The 22,837-nt window shown below is 52.4% G+C and overlaps 3 protein-coding genes across 3 annotated transcripts; 1 reads left to right on the top strand and 2 right to left on the bottom strand.

Moving 5' to 3' along the window:
* Positions 1 to 360: 360 nt before the first annotated feature.
* Positions 361 to 4,628, bottom strand: LOC133044362 (probable cystatin-15). Its single transcript, XM_061125748.1, has 3 exons — positions 4,434 to 4,628; positions 1,455 to 1,565; positions 361 to 533 (listed from the first exon to the last, which is right to left on the bottom strand). The coding sequence occupies exons 1-3, from the start codon at positions 4,626 to 4,628 to the stop codon at positions 453 to 455; spliced, it is 387 nt and encodes a 128-aa protein (XP_060981731.1). The 3' UTR covers positions 361 to 452.
* A 3,026-nt stretch (positions 4,629 to 7,654) lies between these two features.
* On the bottom strand, positions 7,655 to 11,341 carry LOC133044504 (probable cystatin-16). Its single transcript, XM_061125890.1, has 3 exons — positions 11,141 to 11,341; positions 9,928 to 10,038; positions 7,655 to 7,780 (listed from the first exon to the last, which is right to left on the bottom strand). Exons 1-3 carry the CDS (start codon positions 11,339 to 11,341, stop codon positions 7,700 to 7,702), a joined length of 393 nt encoding a protein of 130 aa, XP_060981873.1. The 3' UTR covers positions 7,655 to 7,699.
* Positions 11,342 to 18,012: 6,671 nt separating this feature from the next.
* Positions 18,013 to 20,565, top strand: CST11 (cystatin 11). Its single transcript, XM_061125660.1, has 3 exons — positions 18,013 to 18,237; positions 18,802 to 18,906; positions 20,482 to 20,565. The coding sequence occupies exons 1-3, from the start codon at positions 18,013 to 18,015 to the stop codon at positions 20,563 to 20,565; spliced, it is 414 nt and encodes a 137-aa protein (XP_060981643.1).
* The last annotated feature ends 2,272 nt before the right edge of the window (positions 20,566 to 22,837 follow it).

Here is a 22,837-nt window from a genome sequence, read left to right as displayed (position 1 = left end):
AATGCATGGCTGGACAGATACATGGAAGGATGGTTGGATGAGTGAATAGATACGTGGGTAGATGAATGGAAGGATGAATAAATGGATGGATGGAAGCATGCATGAATGGACAGGTGATAGACAAATGAAGAATATATGAATGAATGAATATACAACACCAATCCCAAGGGCCCTGTAGGACCCATGAAGGACAACCTTCCGTGAGCAGAGGAGTTTGATTAACTCAGTACCTTCACCTGCAACCAAGGTGAGACCAATGATAAATTCTCCATCACTCAACATTGGCAGCAACATCCACAGAAATAAATCATCAGAGAGAAGGCAAAACTAACAGGGACCCAGAACATGCTCTGAGATGCCTTTAATTGACCTGGTGCCATGCAGACCTAGGACTCCAGACCCTCACTCTTCAGGGGAAGAGGACATGCCATGGGAGTCTGGAACTCGTTCCCCTATGTCTGCTGGCAGGTGCTATTCAGGAGGGTAAACTGGGTGAACCAGGGCCGTGAGTCCACAATGAAAGTGCAGATCACCTGAAAAAAAAAAAGTAGTTCTATGTAAGACATAAAATAAGAACAATGTAACAAAGAAGGTGCAGGAAGGACTTAACAGGAGCTCAAGGTGCATTAAAAATTAAAGAGGAAAGAAAAGCAGAATCAAACAGTAGCCTGGGGCTGGACTCTGGAGCTCAGTTCTCCATGATCAAGGCTGGGAGCTCCTGAGAGGGTGGCTGGCGGGACCATCACCTGCCCCTCAGGGTCCTCTCCCCCAGGGCATGTGATGCCTGAAGGGCTCTGCCCAGTGAGCTCCCAGGGAGCCCGCAGCCTGCCCAGGAGATGGTTCAGGTAACACCCACCCACCCAGCAGTGGCTGCAAACCCACCTCAGGGGAGGAGTCTCCAAGGCTGGGTCCAGAGAGACCTCAGCCCCACTGAGGGCATCTCCCTGACTGAGATCCATCTCCAAGGTCTCAGTCCAACCGACCAGACGTCAGCCCATAGGGTGATGACACAGGACTGATTGACCAAGACTTGTCCTTGCTGCCCAGGAGACCAGGAGGGGGGCGGGAGCCACTAGCAGACTAATCAGTCCTCCTGTCCAGAAGAATCGGAGCAGAGGAAGGAGAGGCCCACAGGGAGAACTGCATCTGCCTGGACCCAAGATCATAGGAAACTGGAGGCTGGGGAGCCTCCATCCTGGAGGGAAGGGTCCAAGGGGGTCTGTAGGAGTCTCTGATGGGCCAGCCAGGCTGTGAGCACAGGGTCCAGCTTGCTGCTGAGCTGGGAGCATCTCTGTGCAGGGGGAGCCCTGGGTCCTGGTAGGGAAGGGCCTGGACCCTGCATTCTGTCCCAGGGTCAACACTGATGCCTTCTAAGCCTCCTCACAGACCCTCCTTGACATTCTTTTTCGTTCTCTGAAGATTTGTGATGCTTTGGGTTGATTTTACTCTCAAACCTTTTTCCCTTCTGGGCCTTCTTGCAAGGGGCAGTTGTCGATGTCTTCGTCATGTTTTTTACAGATTGTGCGGCCCAGATTCAGGTCCATTAAATATATCAAACTGTACTTCTGTCAAAGGAAGATTGCAGAAACTTCTGTGAATACATACTTTGCAGTAATGAGAAAAGAATCGGATAAAAAATGGGCAAGTGGTGTGAATGTGCACATGTGTATCAATTGGGACAAGCCTAGGTGCATTTTCTTATTTTTTTTATTATCAGTTTATATATTATTTTTCTTTTTCATCCTAAATCTCTATTTTCTTACAAAAAGATGCCCCTGAGTGCGGCTCCCGCAGCCCTGGAATTTCCCCTGCCTCACTTCTCCTGATGGTTGGCACCCAGGAGCTGCATCACCAGCACATGGCATTGGGGGGGGAGGGTGTTCCAGGACAAAGGGCCCTGGCATTGATAGTACACGCACAGCACTCCTGGCATCACCCAGCTGTCAATCACATTATCCAGACACCCGGAGGGCATCACACAGCTCCTTCTAGGCAGGGGGCCAAAAATGCTCATCCGCTGAGCCTCTGTCAAAGCCATGCTGTCCCTTTAGGGGGCAACATCCAGACCAGGATGGGGGCCCAGGGGCTGGATGTTCCCTCTTTCCTGGGGCAGCTGTGACACCCAAGGGCTCACCTGGCAAACCTTCATCCAGGTGGATGTTTGTGACTTGGGTGCTGCTCTGTGTATTCATCAGCTTCTCTAAGAAGTCATCAAGAGATAGAATCTCATCTCTTACGGAGAAGTGGTGAGAACTTGGAAGAACTCAAACATGGCGTGGAGAGAGATGTAGCCAGAAACCTCCCCAGGGAGGAATATGCCTCTGGGGCACTGCCCTGGAAATGTCTAGAAAACTGGCTTCCTTAGGGGTACAGGAATGCCTGCAGCTGATGCAGCCTACCCCCCAACACACACACACACACACACACACACACACACACACACGCCCAGTCTCTTGCACTGCAGCTGGATCCCGGACCAGGACAGGTTTAGGATGGATTAGGGGCAGCACAGGCCACACAGATGCTTGAGGGGCTCTGGGCCTTGCCAAGTCCGGGGCTGGGACTCAAGCCGGGGAAGGACCAGCTGGTCAGGAAATGAGGGCATGTGAGGGAAGCCGGGGCTGTCTGTGAAGGAGAGGACCCTCCCATCAGAGCCCTGCTGACTCAGGCTGACTCGGGGCTGGCCATCCGGTGTCAGGCTTGGGTCTGGGCTCGGAACGGCTGGACAACAGTTAATCCAGACAAAGGGTACAGGCTGGGGAGCAATGCGCGTCAGTGGGAAAGTGCTGCCCGGCCAAGTGCTCAGGACACCACGCTCCCCTCTTCCCCACCCTGATGCTCTGTAACCACAGCCTTCCTGACCTTCCCAGGCTGCCTTGGGGATACCCGACCTTCTTCCAGTCTCCCCCGCCCCTCTCTGTTCCATCTGCCCATCTGCTCAGCACAACGACCTGGGGTCCATGCCTGACACCCCACCCATACCCCACATCAATTTCCAAGCAGACTCAGAAGCCAGTTCTCTGCCACCTGGAGGCCAGGGCAGGGATCCTGCACCCTGGTCTCAGCTTGCACCCAGGCTGAGATACCCACTGCTCCCACAGAGTCCAGAGAGATGCTGGACAAAGCTGAGCAACCTCTTCTCCTGAGTCCCTGATACTCTGAGGGGAACATCCTGACTGGCCACCAACACACCCATACCCCACATGCCACTGCTGCCCCCCCGCACCCTCTTCTCTGTGACGCAGACCCACAGACTGCAACCTGGCCCTGCAGGCACTCACAACTCCTCCTGGTCCAAGGCCCTCTCTGGGGTTCCCCATCCTTCTTATCCCCAAACCTTCATGTGGGTCCTCTCAGGAGTGCCAGTCTTCAAAAAGGCTCTTCTGCCCCCCACCTCCCTCCCCACAGCCCTGTGGTCCTGCACTGACCTCTCTTGTCCGCCTCTTCAACTGTCTCATCCGAGAACTTGGGGCTTGATTGCTCTCATCACCAGGATAACAGCCCCAGGAGAGCAGGCCCTGCTATCTCCACTGCCTCCCTCAGGCCTGGAGGGGGCTTGGGGAGGAGGAGAGACTCCCCATGGTCCCACCTTTACCACGAAGTCAGGCCCCGGGGTGGGGGTGGCGGATCTGTGGTCTGGATGAAAGGGCGAGAGATCCTTCATTTGGTCAGTGTTAGTGGCTCACTTGTGCCCAACTCTTTGAGACCCCATGGACTGTAGCCCGCCAGGCTCCTCTGTCCATGGGATTCTCCAGGCAAGAGTACTGGAGTGGGTCACCATGCCACCCTCCAGGGGATCTTCCTGACCCAGGACCCTTGGTGGCCTGCTCCACAAGGCGCCTCAGCCCGGCAGCTGGGCCCTGAGCCCGGCGGCCTAGGCCCGCGGTCGACTCTGCGATGCTGCTCCTTCCTGGATTTTGAAGTTGGGGTGCTGCCCCCCTGTTCATCTCCCTCCTCGCCTGACCTTCTGCCTCCCTCTCTTTCTCTCCCCTGCTCCAGGCATTCAGCAAATGCTTTGGAACCTTGGAGCCCTTCTAATGGAAGTGTTTGTATTTTTAAACATCATTGATCAAATGAGGGCTTCCCTGGTGGCTCAGACAAAGAATCTGCCTGCAACATGGGAGACCTGGGTCAGGAAGATCCCCTGGAGAAGGGCATGGCAACCCACTCCAGTATTCTTGCCTGGAGAATCCCCTGGACAGGAGACCCTCGTGGGCTACATTCCATGGGGTCACAAAGAGTCAGACACAGCTGAGTGACTAACACTGACAAAACGAAGGACCTCTTACCCTTTCATGCAGACCACGGACCCCCCACCCCCACCCCGGGGCCTGACTTCAGGGAAAAGGTGGGCCCACGGGGAGGGTCTCTGCCCCTCCCCAAGCCGCCTCCCCTCCCACCCCCATGCCGTCCCCCACTCCCCTCACCCTCACCTTGTGCAGACTCCGCCTGACCCACAGCAGCTTGTACGCATTCTCGTCCGGTTGGTGCTCGTTGAAGTGGTGCACAGCAAATTCCACACACAGACTGAACTGTTTCCCTCTCTTCCCGACTTCCTCAAATATCCAGCTGCGGGCGTGAGGCCCCAGAGCAAGAAGCCCCAGGAGCAGAGGCAGCTTCCAGAACATGTTGTCCAGCGTCGTCCTGGAGGCCGAGTGCTCGGGAGGCAGTCCTCCTCAGCTCCCCGCGGCACCGCCCTGCCCTGCACAGCGCTCTGCTGCCCACCAGGCCCTCTGCCCAGTTCTTCCTCTCTGACCCTCCCATCATCACCAGATGGGAAATAGAGCTGGGGGTGGGGTGGGGGGGTGTCCCAGTTTCCACCCCTTGTCAAATAAGCCATGGGCACCAGGGACCCGCAGGCTCTGTTCCCCCTCATCTCTAGGGCAGCTTCAGACCAGCCTCAGTAGGGTCTGGGTGAGGGTCTTGAGCCCTCTGGAATTCCCCTCATGGTAGTGCACCCCAGGACCGGCAGAGTCATAGCAGCACTTAGGGATACTGGTGGGTCCCGAGTCCTGGGCAGCTGAGGGTCAGACTGGATCTACCTCTGACCTTGGCTGCAGCCCACGACCTCAGGAAGCATCTGGAATGTACAGTGAAGGGCAGTGTGTGGGCTGGGGTCGCGTCCTCTCCACCTCCCACATCTGCCAACCTCCTTGCCCTGGGGTCTAGCCTTGCTGGGCACTGGGGAGGGGGCTTCTAATGTCTGTGAGCAACAGGGAAGCCAGCCAAGGCAGGGGCCCTGCTGGAAAGGACGTGAACGGCAGCCAGGAGGGGGTCAGGGGCTGCGAAACATCAGGATTAGAATACATTGAATTTGGATAAATGTTTTATCAGCTCAAAAAGAGCACGTGCTCTGCGGCCACTGGTGGATAGTCTGTGCAACTGTTATTCATTTGTCAAATCAACACTGAGGCGCAGCCCGGGGTGCTTGGCAGCAAGCCATGGCTCCAAAGAGACCACAGAGAAGCTGAAACAGAGACGTTTCCTGCTCTCAAGCTCTGGACGAGGTACCAGCAGGGCCCACGCTGTTGGGGGGAGGGGGGAGGGTCATGACTCGGGGTGCAAACACAGAGCAAGATGTGCACCCCTTCACTGGAGGCCTTGAACTCCTGGCTAAGGCCGGATTGGTCAATTCAAACCAAGAGAGCAGGTTCTGGAAAGCTCTGCAGGGGTCTTATCTAAGGCGGCTACAGGGGCAGGGAAGCCTTTGGGGGAAGTTGCATTGGGTCTTTCATTTGTCCTCTTGGGCCTGTGCTCGTATTGGGGGCTCTTGTCAGGGTAAGGTCCCTGTAGGCCGCCTGGCCACACAAACTGGATGTCCCGTGGAGTAGCTTCAGGTCTCCACAATATCTAAATCAAATTTGTTAAATGATTTCTTACACTTTTGTAAATATCATCTGGCTTTCGCCTTGTGGGCTGTCTGTCAGCCATTGAGACAGTGCTTTCACTCTTCCCTGGACCAGGAATATGGTTGTTCTCCCTCTGGTTCTGTCCCTTGTGACTTTACTTCTCCGGAGACTGGGAGAAGGGATGACCCCTACACCAGAGAGACCTCTTTTAACTTCCCTAACCAAGCAAAGCTGTGACATCGATTTCCCAAAGGCTGTGTTTCTGATCCCATATGTGTTGAGAGCTACAACCAGCAGACGGAGGCTGCAGTCAACATTAGTCACCTTCACTCGAACCCTGGTGTCTCCCCCAGAGGCTCGTGGTGGGCTTACAGTCACCTTGAAGCTGGGTCTGAATGCTAAGCGCCATGACACAGAGACAGGGACAAGTGCAAAGCCACCCAGTGTAGTCAGGTGTATCTGAGCTCAGACCACAGCACAGCTAAAAAGAGCAGGACAAAGAATCTCTGATGGGAAATGGGAGGTGAGGCTAGACTTGTCCAGCCCAGGGCCTGCAAACAATGGCTCCATCCCTCTGAGCCCAAGTGCCCTCAAAGGAAGCTTGGCTGACCACATTCCCACTCCTATCAGTTTGTACTTGCCCTTATCAAATTGTGGGGAGATGTAGAAATCCCAAACACAGGTAGCAAAGGACCAAAGCTGACTCCAGCCAGCTGTGCTCATGGAGTTGCCCAGAGCTGGGGGACAGGGCAGAGGGGGGGTCTGTCTCACCAGTGCTTACAGCCTCATCATGGGTAACAGCCAGCCAGGAAAGGGATCAGCGACCATGGACATGCAAATTAGATTCCCGAACTCAAAAGGCAGAGGGAAGACCCTTGAAGCCTCTTCCTCTGAAGTCCTCCTCCAGATGGCATCCCATGGCCTCTCTGTCCCAGTCAGGCCCCCACGCCCCCATCCCTTTGAGCCTCCAGGCCTGTTCCAGGGCTAGTAATTCTGTGTTGATAGGCTTGGAAGACAGGCTGGGCTCCACTGGGGGAACACAAGGGTCAGGGAGTGGGAGGGGAGGGGGTACTGGGGCTGCCATCTTTTGAGCCATCCCCAGAGACCCTGAGAAGATTTTCTCATCTGTCAATGAGCTCCAGGGCAGATGCCCTGATGGGGGTCCACTAAGAGCCTTCCGTCATCTTAGTCACCCACTTCCCACCCCTGTGCCTGGGCATCCCCCCCACCCCACCCCAGAAGGACTATCCACTGTGAGTCTGGCCTCAGAGATGGGCATAGAAGGGACACAGGTGGCTGTCACCTGGAAAAACTGTCTGGATTCCTTTTGAGTGGAATGTATGGAAGCTGGAGGGATTGGAGGGTGAATGGACAAAAGAGTGGATGATGGGAGGATGGATGTATGCCTGGATGGATGGATAGATGGATGCGTGGATGATGGAAAGATGAATGGATGCCTGACTATATGGATGAATGAAGGGATAGATGCATAGATACATGGATGGACAGATGATAGACAAACGAGGAATATATGAATGAATGAATGAATATACACACTAACCATGAGGGCCCTGGAGGAATCAGGAAGGGCAACTTCCCATGATCAGAGGAGTTCGATTACCTCAGTACCTGCACCTGCAACCAAGGTGAGACCAATGATAAATTCTCCATCACTCAACATTGGCAGCAACATCCACGGAAATAAATCATCAGAGAGAAGGCAAAAATGACAGGGATCCAGAAAGTGCTTGAGATGCCTTTAATTGCCCTGGTGCCATGCAGACTTAGAACTCCAGACCCTCACTCTTCAGGGGAAGAGGACGTACGGTGGGAGTCCAGAGCTCGTTCCCTTATATCTGCTGGCAGGTGCTATTCAGGAGGGTAAACTGGGTGAACCAGGGCCGTGAGTCCACAATGAAAGTGCAGTTCACCTGAAAAAAAAAAAAGTAGTTCTATGTAAGACATAAAATAAGAACAATGTAACAAAGAAAGTGCAGGAAGGACTTAACAGGAGCTCAAGGTGCATTAAAAATTAAAGAGGAAAGAAAAGCAGGATCAAACAGTAGCCTGGGGCTGGACTCTGGAGCTCAGTTCTCCATGATCAAGGCTGGGAGCTCCTGAGAGGGTGGCTGGCGGGACCATCACCTGCCCCTCAGGGTCCTCTCCCCCAGGGCATGTGATGCCTGAAGGGCTCTGCCCAGTGAGCTCCCAGGGAGCCCGCAGCCTGCCCAGGAGATGGTTCAGGTAACACCCACCCACCCAGCAGTGGCTGCAAACCCACCCCAGAGGAAGAGTCTCCAAGGCTGGGTCCAGAGAGACCTCAGCCCCACTGAGGCCCATCTCCAAGATCTCAGTCCAGCTGACCAGATGTCAGCCCATAGGGTGATGACACAAGCACTGATTGACCAAGACTTGTCCTTGCTGCCCAGGAGACTGGGAGGAGGGCGGGAGCAACCAGCAGACTAATTAGTCCTCCCTTTCAGAAGTATCAGAGCAGAGGAAGGAGAGGCCCACAGGGAGAACTGCATCTGCCTGGACCCAAGTTCATAGGAAGCTGGAGGCTGGGGAGCCTCTATCCTGGAGGGGAGGGCCCAAGGTGGTCTGTGGGGAACTTTGGTGGGCCAGCCAGGCTGTGAGCACAGGGTCCAGCTTGCTGCTGAGCTGGGAGCATCTCTGTGCAGGGGGAGCCCTGGGACCTGGAGAGGAGGGGTCTGGACTCATCATTCTGTTCCAGGGTCAACCCTAATGACATTCTTAAGCTCCCTCCTTGAAGCCTTCTGTGAGGTAAAGGAAATAGACATAGTGGTCTCTGCCCAGATTCCTGGCACAGAGCATCTGAATCCCTTGTAAATTTCTAAGTGATAAGAACTCCAGGAGCATATTCTGTTCTACTGATGTTACTCTGGTGGGCTCCTGGATGGGGACTGGTCACCAGAAAAACCCACTGAAGGAGCTGGAAACAGTCATGCCTCTGGAGGAAGCCTCCCCCCAAATCCTGAACTGAGATTCAGAACACCCATGTGGGTGACCACGTCCTTGTATTGGCAGGTGATGCACCCCAATCCTCCAAATCTCCTATGCTCGGGACCCTCCCCCACTTCGTCCTGGGTGTCTCTGCATCTGGTTGCTCACCTGTGTCCTTTCACTGTATCTTTTAATAAGACAGGAAACCTAATTATTCCCTGAGTTCTGTAGGTCACTCCAGCAAATTAATCAAGCCTAAGAGGGGGGGATGGGAACCCTTGATGTGTGGTCAAATTGGACAGAAATTGTGAGCAACTGGCATCTGAATGGGGAAACAGGTGTCTCAGGGGCTTCAGGCTTTAACCTGTGAGACCTGATGCCTCCTCCAGGTAGGCAGCTGGTGTTCTGGAAGGATTTCTTGGTCACCAGAAGGATCAGTAGCAAGGTGCTGTGCGTGGGGAATAAAGGAGTTCCTAAAGGCAGTGAGAGTGTTAACTGCTCACTTGTGTATGACTCTGCTACCCCATGGACTGCAGCCCACCAGGCTCCTCTGTCCTTGGGATTCTCCAGGCAAGAATACTGGAGTGGGTAGCTATTCCCTTCTCTAGGGGATCTTTCTGTCCTGGGGATCAAACCCAGGTCTCTGGCATTGCAGGCACATTCTTTACCATCTGAGCCACCCGGGAAGCCCGAAGGGCAGAACTGCTGCTAATCAAAGGAGAGGCAACACCGAAACCACCTGAGGCAGAGGCTCATGGAGATTAGGAGACAACTGCTTGGGATGCTGCACACACCCTGACCTTGTCAGCAAGCCCTCCCTTTGGAAACTACAGAAGAAAGCATACAAGACTGTCACTTCCTTCATCCTTATCACACACTCCTGCTTGACTATATAACCTTTCCCTACTCACCAGAGAGAGGGGGCACAGTTTTTGAGGTGCTAGCCTTCTGTGTTCCCCCATTGCCTGGCAAGGTAATAAAGCCACTCTTTCTTTCTCCATAATTCTGCTTGGCACTGGGGCACAGAGAGCCCAGATTTTGGCAACACGCCCCTCCTTAATGTGATTTTTCCATCTCAGGTTTGTGACACTTTGGGTTGTTTTCATTCTCAAACCTTTCTCTCTCCTGGGCTTTCTTGCAGGGGGCAGTTGTCAATGTCTTCATCGTATTTCTTACAAATTGTGCGGCCCAGGTCCAGGTCCATTAAATATATCATTGTCCAGCTCTGTCGGGGAGAAATTAGAGAACAGAAAGGTAGAGAATCCAGTAGAAAAGTGGGCAAAAGACCAGACTATGCATATGAATAGGACACACACCTATGTGCAATTTCTCTACAAGAACATACCAACCAAAAGATGCCCCTGAGTGTGGCTCCAGCAGCCCTGGACACTTCCCTGTCTCGCTCCTCCTGACGACTGGGACCTGGGAAGCATATCACCAGTCCATGGCAGTGGCGGGGGGGTGGGGGGTGTCATGGGACAGAGGACCTGCTGCTGACAGTACACACACATCACACCTGACATCACTAGCTCTCAATCGTATCAGCCAGACACACGGAGGGCAGTGCACGGCTCCTTCTAGGGAGGGGGCCGGAAATGCTCCTCCACTGAGCCTTTGTCAGAGCCTTGCTGTCCCTCAGGGGGAAACATCCAGACCAGGACAGAGGCCTGGAGGCTGGACCCTCCATCTCTCCTGGGGCACCCAGGGGCTCAACAGCCAAGGGCAAACCTTCATCCAGGTGGATGTTTTGGACCTGGGTGCTGCTCCGTATGTCCATCAGCTTCTCTAAGAAGTCATCATGAGATAGAATCTTGTCCCCTACAGAGAGGTGGTGAGAACTTGAAAGAACTCCGACACAAATAAGGATGTAGCCAGCAATCTCACCAGGAAGGAACACACCTCCAGGGCACTGACCTGGAATTGTCTAGAAAGCTGACTTCCTTAAGGGTTCAGAAATGCCTGTAGCTGAAACCACCAGCCACAAACATACACACACAAACACACACACACATGCCCAGCCCCTTGCACTGCAGCTAGACCTCAGGCGAGGATGGGATTAGGAGAGATCAGGGCCAGCAGTGGCCACAGTGATGCTCAAGGGGCCCTTGGCCTCCCTGAGTCCAGGGCTTGGACTCAACCCAGGGACGGGCCAGCCAGTCAGGAAATGAGGGCATGTGAAGGAAGCAAGGGTCATCTGTGCAGTAGGGAAGCCGCCTCCTATCCCTTCAGGAGTGTGTGAGGTGGGGGACCCTCCCATCAGAGCCCGGCTCACCCAGGCCAGCTTGGGGCGAGCTGTTCCACAGCCAGGGCCCATGATGGCCACTCACCTTTTGCTGGGCTCGCCTCACCTCCAGCAGCTTGTAGGCCTGCTCCTCGGTATTGTCACTATTGAACCAAGCCACGGCGAACTCCACAGACACCACAAAATAATCGAGGTCCTTACTAATGTCTACAAATTCCATTTGAATGGCCCAGACATGAATGCCCAGGACAGCAAGCCCCAGAAGCAGAGTTGCCGTCAGAAACATGCTGTTCGGCCTCAGCCCAAAAAACAGCTGACAGGGGCGTGGGAGTGGTCTCTGGGCAGGGGCACCCTCCACAGCTCGTACGCCCTGCAGCCCTGCGCTGCTGGCTTCCTGCTTTGAGGGGGCCTCTGCCCAGCCCTTCCGCAGCATCCCTGGCCAGTCTCTCCTGTGGGCACCAAACAGAGGCTGAGCAGGGGATTGCATTCCCTCCTCGGTCACATAAACCTCAAAGGTAGGGACTTGCACCCAGCAGGCTCTGTCCCCCTCATTTTCGGGGCTTCATCCTGTGAATGTCCCACTCTTGCTGGGCCCTGAGTCCCCCGTTTGCCCTCAGGGCTGTATAAGCAGGGACTGCCGGAGTCACGTGAAGTCCTGGGAGCACCAGGAAGCCCATTCCTGGGCAGCGGCCAACGCTGCCTGTGACCTTGGCTGGAAGCAACAGCCCCCAGGCGAGCCCAGGGGAGTATGGGGTGTGCAGCCAACCACGGGGGTGTCTAGGTGAAGCTGTCCTTCACTGCCCTGATAGGAGCTTCTAACCGTAGTTGATCTCCTCGCCGTCTTCTCTGTTATTGGCTACCAGCTCATGTCCACTACAGTCAGAGGATATCTTTCCTATTATGTCTCGTCTTGAAACTTACTGAGGTTTGTTTTACAACCAATATTCCACAGGTTCTTGAAAAGACTGTATGCTCTGCATTTTTCAGGTGCAGTGTTAGGTATTGACGTGTCTCACCTCCAGCAGGCTCTAGTAGAGACTGATGTATCTCGGGTCACCTGTGTAACCAGACTTTTCACATATGGACTGTCTTTACTTTGTTTTATTTTTTGTTTGGTGTAGGTTTGTGTTTGGATCTGTTTTTCTGCCCGTTACTGAGAGAGGTATTAAAATCTCTCACTGGGATGATAATTGTGGATGTGTCTAGTCTCCTTTTCTCATAACTGTGTACATTTGAGACACTGTCATTAACTGCTTATACATACAGAGCTGTGGGGCCATTTTATTCTCATCAATGATCCCCTTACATCCCAGTGATGCTCTCACTGTGGAGTCCGCCTTGTCTGACATCAGAGTAGCCACTCCCACAATGCTTTCACTAGCGTTTCCATGATGTATCTTTATCCATCTTTTTACTTGCAGATAGAGCCTTAATAATTAAGTATGTATCTTGGTAAACAGCATGTAGGTTTTAAAATCAGTCTCACATTCTTGTTTTTAGAGGATTTATCCCATTTGTGATGACTCCTATTACTTATGTTGAGTATCACTTGGCTGTATGTTCATGACCTCCCAGGTGGTGCTACTGGTAAAGAATCTGCCTCCAAGTGCAGGAGACACAAGAGATATGGGTTCGATCCTTGGGTGGGGAAGATCCCCTAGAGTAGGATATGGCAACCCACGCCAGTCTTCTTGCCTAGAAAAGTCCATGGACAGAGGAGCCTGGCAGGCTACAGTCCATGGAGTCTCAAAGAGCCAGACATGACACAGAGGTTATCACGCTAAGTTTTTATTGCAGTTTACGGCGAACAGAAAACATGCTCTGAACTATGTCAATCTTTTGAAATTTTTGAGATTTCTTTTCTCTTTGGCTGGCTGAAATGTTTTTATTTTATTTTGTCTTCATTTTTGAGAATATTTTTGCTGACCGTAGAATTCTAGGTTGTTACCTTTTTTATTTCTTTACACATTCAAAGTAGGGCTTCTGAGAACGATGTATTTCCAGTTGACTTTCGCTCTTAGGATGCAGCTCTTCATGGTCTCCACTGAAATCCTGAGATATTCATCACAGTCCTCTTTGGCAGGTACTGCACTCTAGGTTTTGTTCCTCAAGTTAATACAGAGAAGATGCCTTTTCTTTGGTGGCATTTGTCCCCGGCATCTGGCAAAATACCACTGTGGGCATCATAGGGAACCTTGATGGAAGGGAACCTGGGGACTGGAGAAGACAGATGCTGGCGAAGGCCATATGAAAGCCCAAGGAGCAGGCCAAGGTCAGCAGGCCTCTGCTTCACCCCACACCTCTGACCTTGACCCTGGGATGACAGACCCATAACTAAACAGGCAACTACAGAACATGACTACTCCTTAGCCGTTAGCAGGTCTGACTGTTGCTATTTCAGAAGTTGAGAGGGACCAGGATGGCTGGCCTGGCACCCACTGGGAGAACAGAGCTGCTATTTTTCAGAGCAGCGGGTCAGGGTCGGGGTGGGGGGAGGCGGGTTGGGCCATGTCGGGGGTGGGGAGCACAGGCAGGAGAGATGCCCAGACTGCCCTCTGCCCCCAGAAGGACACGTGCCATGCAGCCAGGCTGCTGTACACGTAGGCAAATACAAATTGAAGGAAGCTCTACAAAACAGTGACCCTGCAAAAAGGTCATGGTCATGAGGTCAGTGAGAGTCTGAGGAGTGGCCCTGATGGAAGGAGATGAAGATGCCCCTTTCTCCAGGAGCTTCTGGCAGGACAGGTACTTCCACATCCTGGTGCCCACTTACTGGCTGAAGCGGGGTGTGTGCATGTCCCCGACTCCTGATGGGTCTGAGGACCAACAGGGGATGCCTCTGCGTTCTATCCCGGACTCCTTGGTTGCACTGTGGTTGGAGAGGAGGACCCACCTGTGTACGGGCGTCGCTCACGCACACACTGAGGGTGATGGGCATCACGTTGGCAACCTCCTCTCCAACGTCTCAGGGGAAACACTTCTTTGCATTGTAATTACAGCATTCCCCTTTAAGTTGGAGATTCTTTGAGATGAAAACTAGTTTTGAAAACACAGCAGGACTGGGGCACAGCAGTTGCCTCAGCACGTGGAGTCGGGTCAGAAGAGGGGAGGTAAGCCCAGCAGGGGGGCTCGGCGCAGCACCAGGGGACCCCAACTGCACTGGGGAGGGTGGGGTGTGCCTTGGAAGTCCTGGGCCAGCGCTCCCCATCTGGCAATAGGAACAAGGTTTGGCGATTGTGACACGGAATCGCACATTGTCACGGCTGGAGATGCCTTAAATGCAGCCCAGCACCACTGCCTGGAGAGGCGGGCAGAGCTCCATGTAGGCATTTCTGACCGAAGTGCCCAGGCCGTCAGAGGGGAACCCACAATGCTGGTGGTGTCCAGGGCATGCAGCACTGTGGGGAAGGGCAGGCAGTCCAGGTACGCTGGTGAGCCGGTGATACTGGCCAAGAGGGCTCCATTCCACTGGGGTGCCTGGAAGACAGTGTGGAGCTTGTGCCTTGGGGTGACGGGTCCCCTGAGCAGGGCATCAAGTCCCCAGCTCCCATCTATCCTGTGTGGAAATTGCTCCCACTCCCCACTGCTTCAGCCTGTCCCACCGATGGGCACACGTGCCTGTGGCCGGGGAAGCACAGGCCAGCACAGGGACCCATGGTGGGAGGCCTGGGGAGCAGGTCGAGCCCCTCTGCTGTTCTGTCCCCTGGTGGGGCGGGCCCTGTCCCTCACCCTGCGCTGCCTTGGGGCAGGATGGCTGCACTGGCCTGGCCTCGTGCCCTGGTTCCAGCCCCTGCGAGGGGAAAGTGGGGAGGATGGGGGCTTTCTGGGAGGGTTCTGGGGAGGGCCTCCAGCACACACCTCCCACTCCCCCATAGCTGCCGGGAGCCAGGCAGGGGTGCCCATCCTTGTGTATGTAGCCGGGTCTGAACTGACACCTCTGGGAGAAGGCCTCCAGGAGCAAGACGGGAAGCTTGAAAGTCAGGGGTCTGGGGAGTGGGAGGGTTGGGGCAGAAATCCTTTCTCTTCCCTCCTCAGATCTCTTCTGTTCCAGCTCCCAGATGGTCTATAGCAGCAGGATGGACAGCAGAGCAGGGACGGCTGAACTTCAGCCACATAAATACTGAGGGAGTGGAGCGTCCCCCTCCTATCAGAGGTGCTGTGGGTCTAAGGTGGTGAGACAAACCTCCACTGCTTTTTCCTGTCTCTGTCCTCCCGCTTTGTGGCCCCAGCATTAAGTGTAGATATGGGTCTGCAAAGCCGAGCAAGAAAGGGAACATCCAGGGAACCAGAAAGGACCGGATGGATCATGGGAGCTCAAGAAAGTGAACCTGAGTGGCACGAGCGTGGTTCTAACCCTAATGGCACAAGGAAGATGTGAACGGAAGGAAGGGGCAGACCACCACCCAGCCAGCCTGGCTCCTGCAAAACACACATGCACAGACTCACAGCCCTGCAGGACTGACACAAAGCTGACATGACCCTGAAACCACAACCCACAGAACACTGGTCAGAATTTGCGCCCTGAATGCAGCTGGGTGAATCACCCACTGAAACAAAAATACCGACATTCCCCAGAGAGCGCAAATGAGATACAGACTCTCATAATACAATTTTCAGAACATCCAGGATATGACCCAAGATTACTCAGTATACAGAGAACCAAGAAAATTTCAGCTTTCCTGGGGGGGTGGGGAAACAATCAACAGATGCCAGTGCTGAGATAACTCAGGTATTGGAAATATCTGACAGACTTTAAAGAAGGTATTATCCAAAAATTCCAGGGACTTCCCTGGCAGTCCAATGGTTAAAACTCCATGCTTCCAATGCAGGGGGCCCAGGTTCGATCCCTGGTTGGGAAACTAAGATCCCACATGCTGTGTGGCCAAAAGAAAAAAATGAAAGTTCCAAGTGGGAGTAGGCACTTTTCAAAGATTGGAAAAGTAGGAACTATTAGTAAGAAATAGAAGATAGCCTTAAAAACCAAATGGTAATTTACTGATATCCTGGAAAATTAAATAACCAAAATAAAAATCTCATTAGTGAACTCAAGAGCAGACTGAAGATGTCGGCAAAAGAGGCTTATGAAGTTGAGGACAGATCAATAGAAATTATCCATTACAAACACTAAAGAGGAAGAAAATGTTTACAAGAATGAATAGAACTTCAGCAGTCTATGGGACAATTTCAAAAAGTCTTTCCTGTCATTGGACTTCCAGAGGGAAATGAGAAAGTGTTACAGAAAAAGAAGAAGAAGGGGGAGACAAAGGAAGAAAAAGAAGAGATAATGGCTGAGACTTTCCCAAATTTGTCAAAGACACAGGTTTATGAAACTCACTGAACCCCAAAACAAGTAAATTCTAAGAAATCCACATCAAGGTACTGCTAAAAAACTAAAGACAAAGGAAAAAAAAACCTGAGAGCCTTTAGACAAAAGGCACAATTTACAGAAGAACAAAGATTGGAACAACTGCAAATTTCTCACCAGGAACAGAGAAGCTAGAAGAAAGTGGAATAAGACTTTGAATTCTGAGAGATAAGAACTGTCAAACCAGAATCCCATAGTCAGGGGAAATATATGTTAGGAATAATCATGATATGAAGATGTTATCAGCTGAGGACAGGTTTATGATATCTCATTGCCAGCAGACTTGCTCTGGAAGAAGGGCTAAGGGAATTCTTCAACAGGGAGAAATTTTCTGAGTTCTTCATGGGCTGAGTAACCTTGGATTGCATTCTGGGCATATGAAAATTGTATTATGAGACTCTGTCTTACTTATCTCCTATGGGGAAAGTTGGTTTGGGAGGATGGAGGAAGGGGTTCCACGTGAGTGGTACAGGAGCCTCTGGAAGGACAGCGGCCCCGCCCATGCCTCTGATATTCAGAGCTATGAGATAATAAATGTGTGTCGTCTTAAGCCATTGTTCGTGGTAGCTTGTCACCACAGCCCCTGGGAGGTAACCAGCTGCCCAGAGAGGAGAGGTCGCTGCCAAGGAGGCTGGGGGAGAGCCTGAAGGGACCTGCTGGGGCTGGAGCCCTGCAGCGGGGGCTTCTTCGTCTCTCCCCTTACTCTCCTCCTCCAGACCAGGAAAGTCCAGGACGTCTGATGAGACAGGAGGCAGGGCAGATTGAGGGCCGCCAGAGAAAAACGACATGTCTCCCTCCCACAGGCAGGCCTCTGATTTGGAGAACCGCATCTCCAAATGCCTTCTAAGCTCTGGGCATCTGAAGACCCTGCCTAGATGGTGGTACCGGTTGGAGGCTATGTGTGTACTGTCCGAGTGCCCCAGAGGGTTGCAGGGACGGGCAACACCGCTGGCCCATCCACAGGGACAGCAGGACATGAACACAGAACTGCGTTGAGGCCACACCTGCAAGTTTCCTTACGGGGCACACCCTCCATTTTCTGGGGAACCTCAGCTTTTCCGGGGAGTCCCAGACACCTCTCACAGCAAAGAAATAGCAGGAGGAAGATGCCAAGGTTTGGGCTCGTGGACAAGCTTGCATCCTGGCCAGCCCGGGAAGTGGAGAGGGGACCCACCGGGGGAAAATCTGAGGATGATCACAGAGACAGAACATGATGTTCGGGGCTCCACCTCGTTCCACTGCCCTGGGACCCAGTGCTCCCGTGTCCCCATCGCTTCCTGCCCCTCCAGGCCTCCCACGGCCTGGCTGGGCTGAACTCAGTGGACGGAAACCCCAGGCTAGCTCCCACTCAGAGACACTAGGCTAGCAGGAGGGTCTAGCCTGCCCAGATAGCACCACCCCAGAGAGACAGGGGGTTTGGTGGGTGTGTGTATTTGAGACGAGGAGGCCTGGGAGGAGGACACGAGTCTGCCCAGCTCTCCCAGCGGGCTCTCACCTGTAAGATCAAGAGGAGGAGAACGGCTGTGGGTGTGGGTGGTGCCCGGCTGCCTTGAATCCACTGGGCAGAGCGGCCCCAGGGAGGGCGAGCCACGATGGTCAGACCCCGGCAGGGGCCCCGGCTGCTGCTGGCTGTTGTGGGTGCTCTGGTGGCCCTCAGCTATCAATTAAAGCGGAAGAGCTTCATACTCGTCTACGAGGTGCCTGTGTCAGACCCTGTGGTGGTCACCACCATGGACTTTTTGACCAAGGACTTCAACAAGAAGAATGAGGACCTGTACAACTTCAGGATCGTGCGTGTCCTGAAGGCCGTGAAGAGGGTCAGTGCCCCCCCTCCCCTCGTGCCCCTCTCTGGGGATCTGTTGGCTCAGGGCAGCCATGCAAGTGAACTCAGTCTCGTTTAGTCCAAAGTGGGTGTTTCAGGAGAAGCAGAAATCTCCGGGAGTGGATGAAGTGCAGTCACTTAAATGATATCCAAGACAAGGGCTGCACATCCTGGTTCAAGGGCCTGAGCTGCGGGAAGGGGACTCCTGGTCACCGGGAGACCGTGTGTGTGCACGTCAGGGGCTGTCTCCATGCAGGGCAGCAGCACCCAGCACCCACAGCTGAGACGGGCTGGCCCTCAGAGTCTAGCCTGCTGCTCTCTGCCCTATGCATCAGCAACACATGGATCACCAAGTGTGACTTTGCCCACGGAGTGGCTTCTGGGGAATTCTGCTCAAATGGCAGAGGGGCCAGGGGTGGCAACCAGGAAGGAGAGAGGGGAACCCATAGGTCTGTCCAAGGAGGGCCTTCAACCTGGGATGCCCCATGAGGAGCTCCCACCCCCAGAGGCGACAGAGATGGGAGAAGGGTCCTTTATCCATCGTCCTTGCCGCCCACAGACGACCGACCACCTAGAGTATCAGGTCAACCTGGAGATGCGGCGGACTACCTGCCTCAAGTCGGAGCTGACCAACTGCTCCTTCCAGGAAGGGAAGCTCTACAAGGTACTGGGCACATCACCAAGAAAGGGCTCACTTCCCGGGACTCTGCTCCTCAGTTGTTGGAAGAATGATGGGGAGGCAGGGGGCCCAGATAGGGGAGCAGAAGTGGCTGAACTGTAGGGTTGGGGTGGAGCACTCTGGCCCCAGGCAAGTAGCTGGTTATAATAATATTTTAGCAGCTGGGGGACTTTGCTGGTGTACCCACTGAATATCTGAACATCAGCCTGTTGTGAACACACAGTCACTAGGCTGTAGGCTCTGTTCCTTTCACCAGCAGTGTTGAGGCTAACAAGAGGAAGCGATAGGAAAATGGGTCAGAAATAGTTCAACCAGAGGGGGAGTGGGTCAGGGAGGGGAGAAGCCTGCAGGCACGTGACCTGGTGAAGGAGCCACCTCCCCAAAAATGGCTTCATCCCCACCCAGTTTTCTCATACTGGGAAGGTCAGCTGGGCCATCATCACTCAGGAGGTGGACCATCACACACTACACACACACACGTCAGAAGGGCCAATGTGCTCAGGGGCCTTGAAGACCTCAAGTCCTACAGGCCTGCAAGCTACAGTTCTTTACCCAAAGGGACTACATGAGGGTGATCACGTAGTGATCTTGCCTTGGACAGTCCTGGTTGGTGTCTGACTTCCTAGTGTCATTGTTAATACCATCCCCATTTGCTTACAACATGTCCTAGTTTGGTTCCTAGATTTCTGTTCACCCTAGTTCTAGTGGCCTGCATGTTCTGGACACAAACACATCCATCCACAGGCTTCTCCTCCCATGGAAAAGTCTTCAAAATTTAGCAAGTTAGACTTGTTGGTGAAGAAGATCATGAAGTCTATGAAAAGAGTAATTGATGATTACAGTAAACTTAGTCTTGTCACTGTGAGAGATTGAATTGTGGAGTCAGTATTCTGAATTCTATCTTAGGAGAAATGTCAATGTTTAAGCCTCCCACCCTACCGTGTCCTCACCCTGGGATTTCCAAGCAAGAGCAGGAAAGCAAAATCACACTATGAAATGATAATAATGTACAAAATCTGTTGATTGAGCTTTCGTTGTTGGAAAAGAAATGGGATCTTGGGAGAGAACCAGGAAGGGGAAGGTGAAGGTGTGATGACAGGTGGATGGACAGATGAAGGAAGGAAGGACAGGAGGAGGGAAGGAGAGGGGATGGGTTGCATGGGAGGGAGGTGAAGCAAAGCGTGAAGGGGTGAGGTAGGATAGCAGGTGGAGGGAGAGAGGGAGGGAACCAAGTGAGGGCAAGTGTGACATGAACAGTGCATGAGTAGAAAAGAAGAGGAAGAAAAAGTCAGTCATTCCCACAGTTATGTGGGCGGAGAGACACTTTATCTCCAGTCTCCGATTCCAACCACGAGCAGGAGGCGGTTTTGTGGGGGTGGTTTCAGCAGGGACACTATCAAATCCTTAAAATCGAAATAAAGATGGACCCACAAGTTGCCTGGAGGTGGGTTGGGGGGCTGTCGTTTCCCCTTCCACATGTCTAACACCTTCTTCTTTCCCCTTTAAAATGTTTACCTTGTGTGTTGATCTTTTCTACATTTTGTTTTGTGTTTATTTTAGAAAATCGATTGCTACTTCTCAGTATTTGTTATTCCCTGGTTTGAAAAGTATAAAGTTCTGGCCCAAAACTGCACAGATGTCTAGGTGTCTCGGAGTGCAGCCCACAGATACTGTGCATCAAGGAGCCCTGCACCCAACAGGAACTCTCAGTGGAGAAAATAAATGTCGGTCAACCTGTGTTCTTCATGCTCTGATGCTTATGATTCCACTCTTTTCCCCCCAGATTCTTTAACTTACAATAAAATGATCTGGAGTTCTTCTGGGCTAGGGAAGGTTGGGGTCTAAGTGAGATGACATGTATAATTCTTGTCCTTATAGCCTATACACCTTCATGATAGCAGAACTTCAACCTCATCTTTATATCAAGTAGGATTGTTTAGACTTTAAAATAAGTTGAGAAAAGGGAGCAGAACAAAGGAAGATGCTCTAATTACTTAACTGAACAGCTAAAAGATACTGGCAAGAATGCCTGTGATGACATCTCTGAGATGCCCAGTCTTTCTCGTCTAAAGTGTGAAACAAGAAGAAACAAGGACAAACAATGCAAGTAATTGAAAAGAGGAGGGAACGTGCCTTATTTTTGCAGGCACGAGCACTTTCTGATACCAGACTTCAGAATTAGACTCATACCCCAGCATCAGCAGCACTGGACCAGAGAAGGTCTCTTCTTGGAAGGATTTCTCTCCCACAATTGGCAAACTAACCACAATGATGTTTGGTTTCTTGTTTTCCTTCCTGTGGGAGGAGGAGGATGTGGGCTGTCATGCCCCATTTATTCTTCCCAACAAACCCATCAGATGAATTCCTCCGGGAAGGCAGTGTTTGAGGGTGGAGAGAAACCAGGAATGCTGCATTAAAGGGGGTGCCCTTTCACGGATGTCACGTTAGCAGTGAGAAATAAGCACCCCCACCCACCAGTTTGATTCAGGATGTCAAGTAATGTCACCAGGCTCAGCTCCCCACTCGACTTCCCCCGTGTGGTCTCAAGATGGCACCTGTGGTTCACTGAGTCACATCCGCTGTGGTTCACACAAGGCAGGGGAAGGATGAGCCTCCCCAAGAGGGGAGCAAAAGCCTTGGGGTTTAATGTCTCCGGGGAATTCTAGGGACTCTGTGGGAGACTCACAGGCCCACACAGCAGCCATCGGCTGGCAGAGAGAAAGGCAGCGGGGGCGTTTATCTACAGATTCAGACTGCCAGGCATTAATTCCCTGGAACCTCTGGCTCCTGGTGGCTCGAGGGCAGAGAAAGCAGCCAGAAGTGATGGGAACAGGTGTTGGCATTTGGAGCCAGTGTGCACAGAAGGATGAGAAGTGAGAAGACATGGGCAGATACTGAGGGGACATGGCATGGGTGATCGGTAAGCTGACAGCAGCCGCCCCATCCCCAACAGCTAGAGAAGGCTGCAGCTTTGAAAGAACAATTCTTTTTTTTTCAACTTCCACTCTCCCAGTGAAAGTTCTGGAGTCCTCAGGACTCCATTTCAGGTGGTGCCCAGGTGAAAGTCCCCTCTACCAACCGTCTGAGAAAATGCTAACCTACAGTCTCCATATCCTTACACAAGAATGGCAGTACCTATTTCTCAGAATTGTTGTAAAGATTAATGATGATAAATGCATCTAAGTTGCTCAACACAATGCCTAACACAAAGCCAATATTCAAACATTAGTGATTTGTAAGAACACTGGCAGTAGCAGTGTAATCTAACATTAATCGGCTGTCAACTCTCTTCTGGCATTTTGACTACTTTGTCTGGAGCTGGGGGCTGGGGTGGGGGTGGGTTGGAGAATAAAGGAAAGGCAAGACATGTGTGCTCATTGACCTTGGACTTCCCAGCCCAGTGGGTTTTTGAAATTTCTTATTTTGAAATCACTGTAGATTCAGAGGAAGCTACAGAGAAAACAGAATGGTCCCTTTACCCTTCATTTAGTTCCCCGCCCCCCACCACGGTTACATCTTTTGTAATTATAGAAAAATATCACAGGCAGGAAATTGACACCATACAGTGTGTGTGTGTCCTTTCATCATATACGTAGATTTGTGTGGCCACCTCCACAAAGACCTGCCCGAACTCCACGGCAGTCGCACCCTTTCTTCACCCTCTCATACTTCCAGAAATCACTAGCTTCTTCTCCATCTCTATCACTGCACCAATTAAAACATATTGTGTAAATGGAATCATACAGGGCTCTTTGGGAACTGGTATCAATGTCCTTGGGATCCATCCAAGTCATTTCATGCATTAGCAGTAAGTGCCTTTAAACTCCTGAGCGGCATTCCATGGTGTACTCAGTACCAGAGTTAACTATTTGCTTGTTGCAGCTGTGTTAGTTGTTCAAGTTTTGGGCTATTACAA

The sequence above is a fragment of the Dama dama genome, chromosome 23 (assembly GCF_033118175.1).
Source record: "Dama dama isolate Ldn47 chromosome 23, ASM3311817v1, whole genome shotgun sequence".
Taxonomy (NCBI): Eukaryota; Metazoa; Chordata; class Mammalia; order Artiodactyla; family Cervidae; genus Dama; species Dama dama.
Note: the sequence above shows the minus strand (reverse complement) of the source record. Positions and strands in the feature narration are given on the sequence as shown.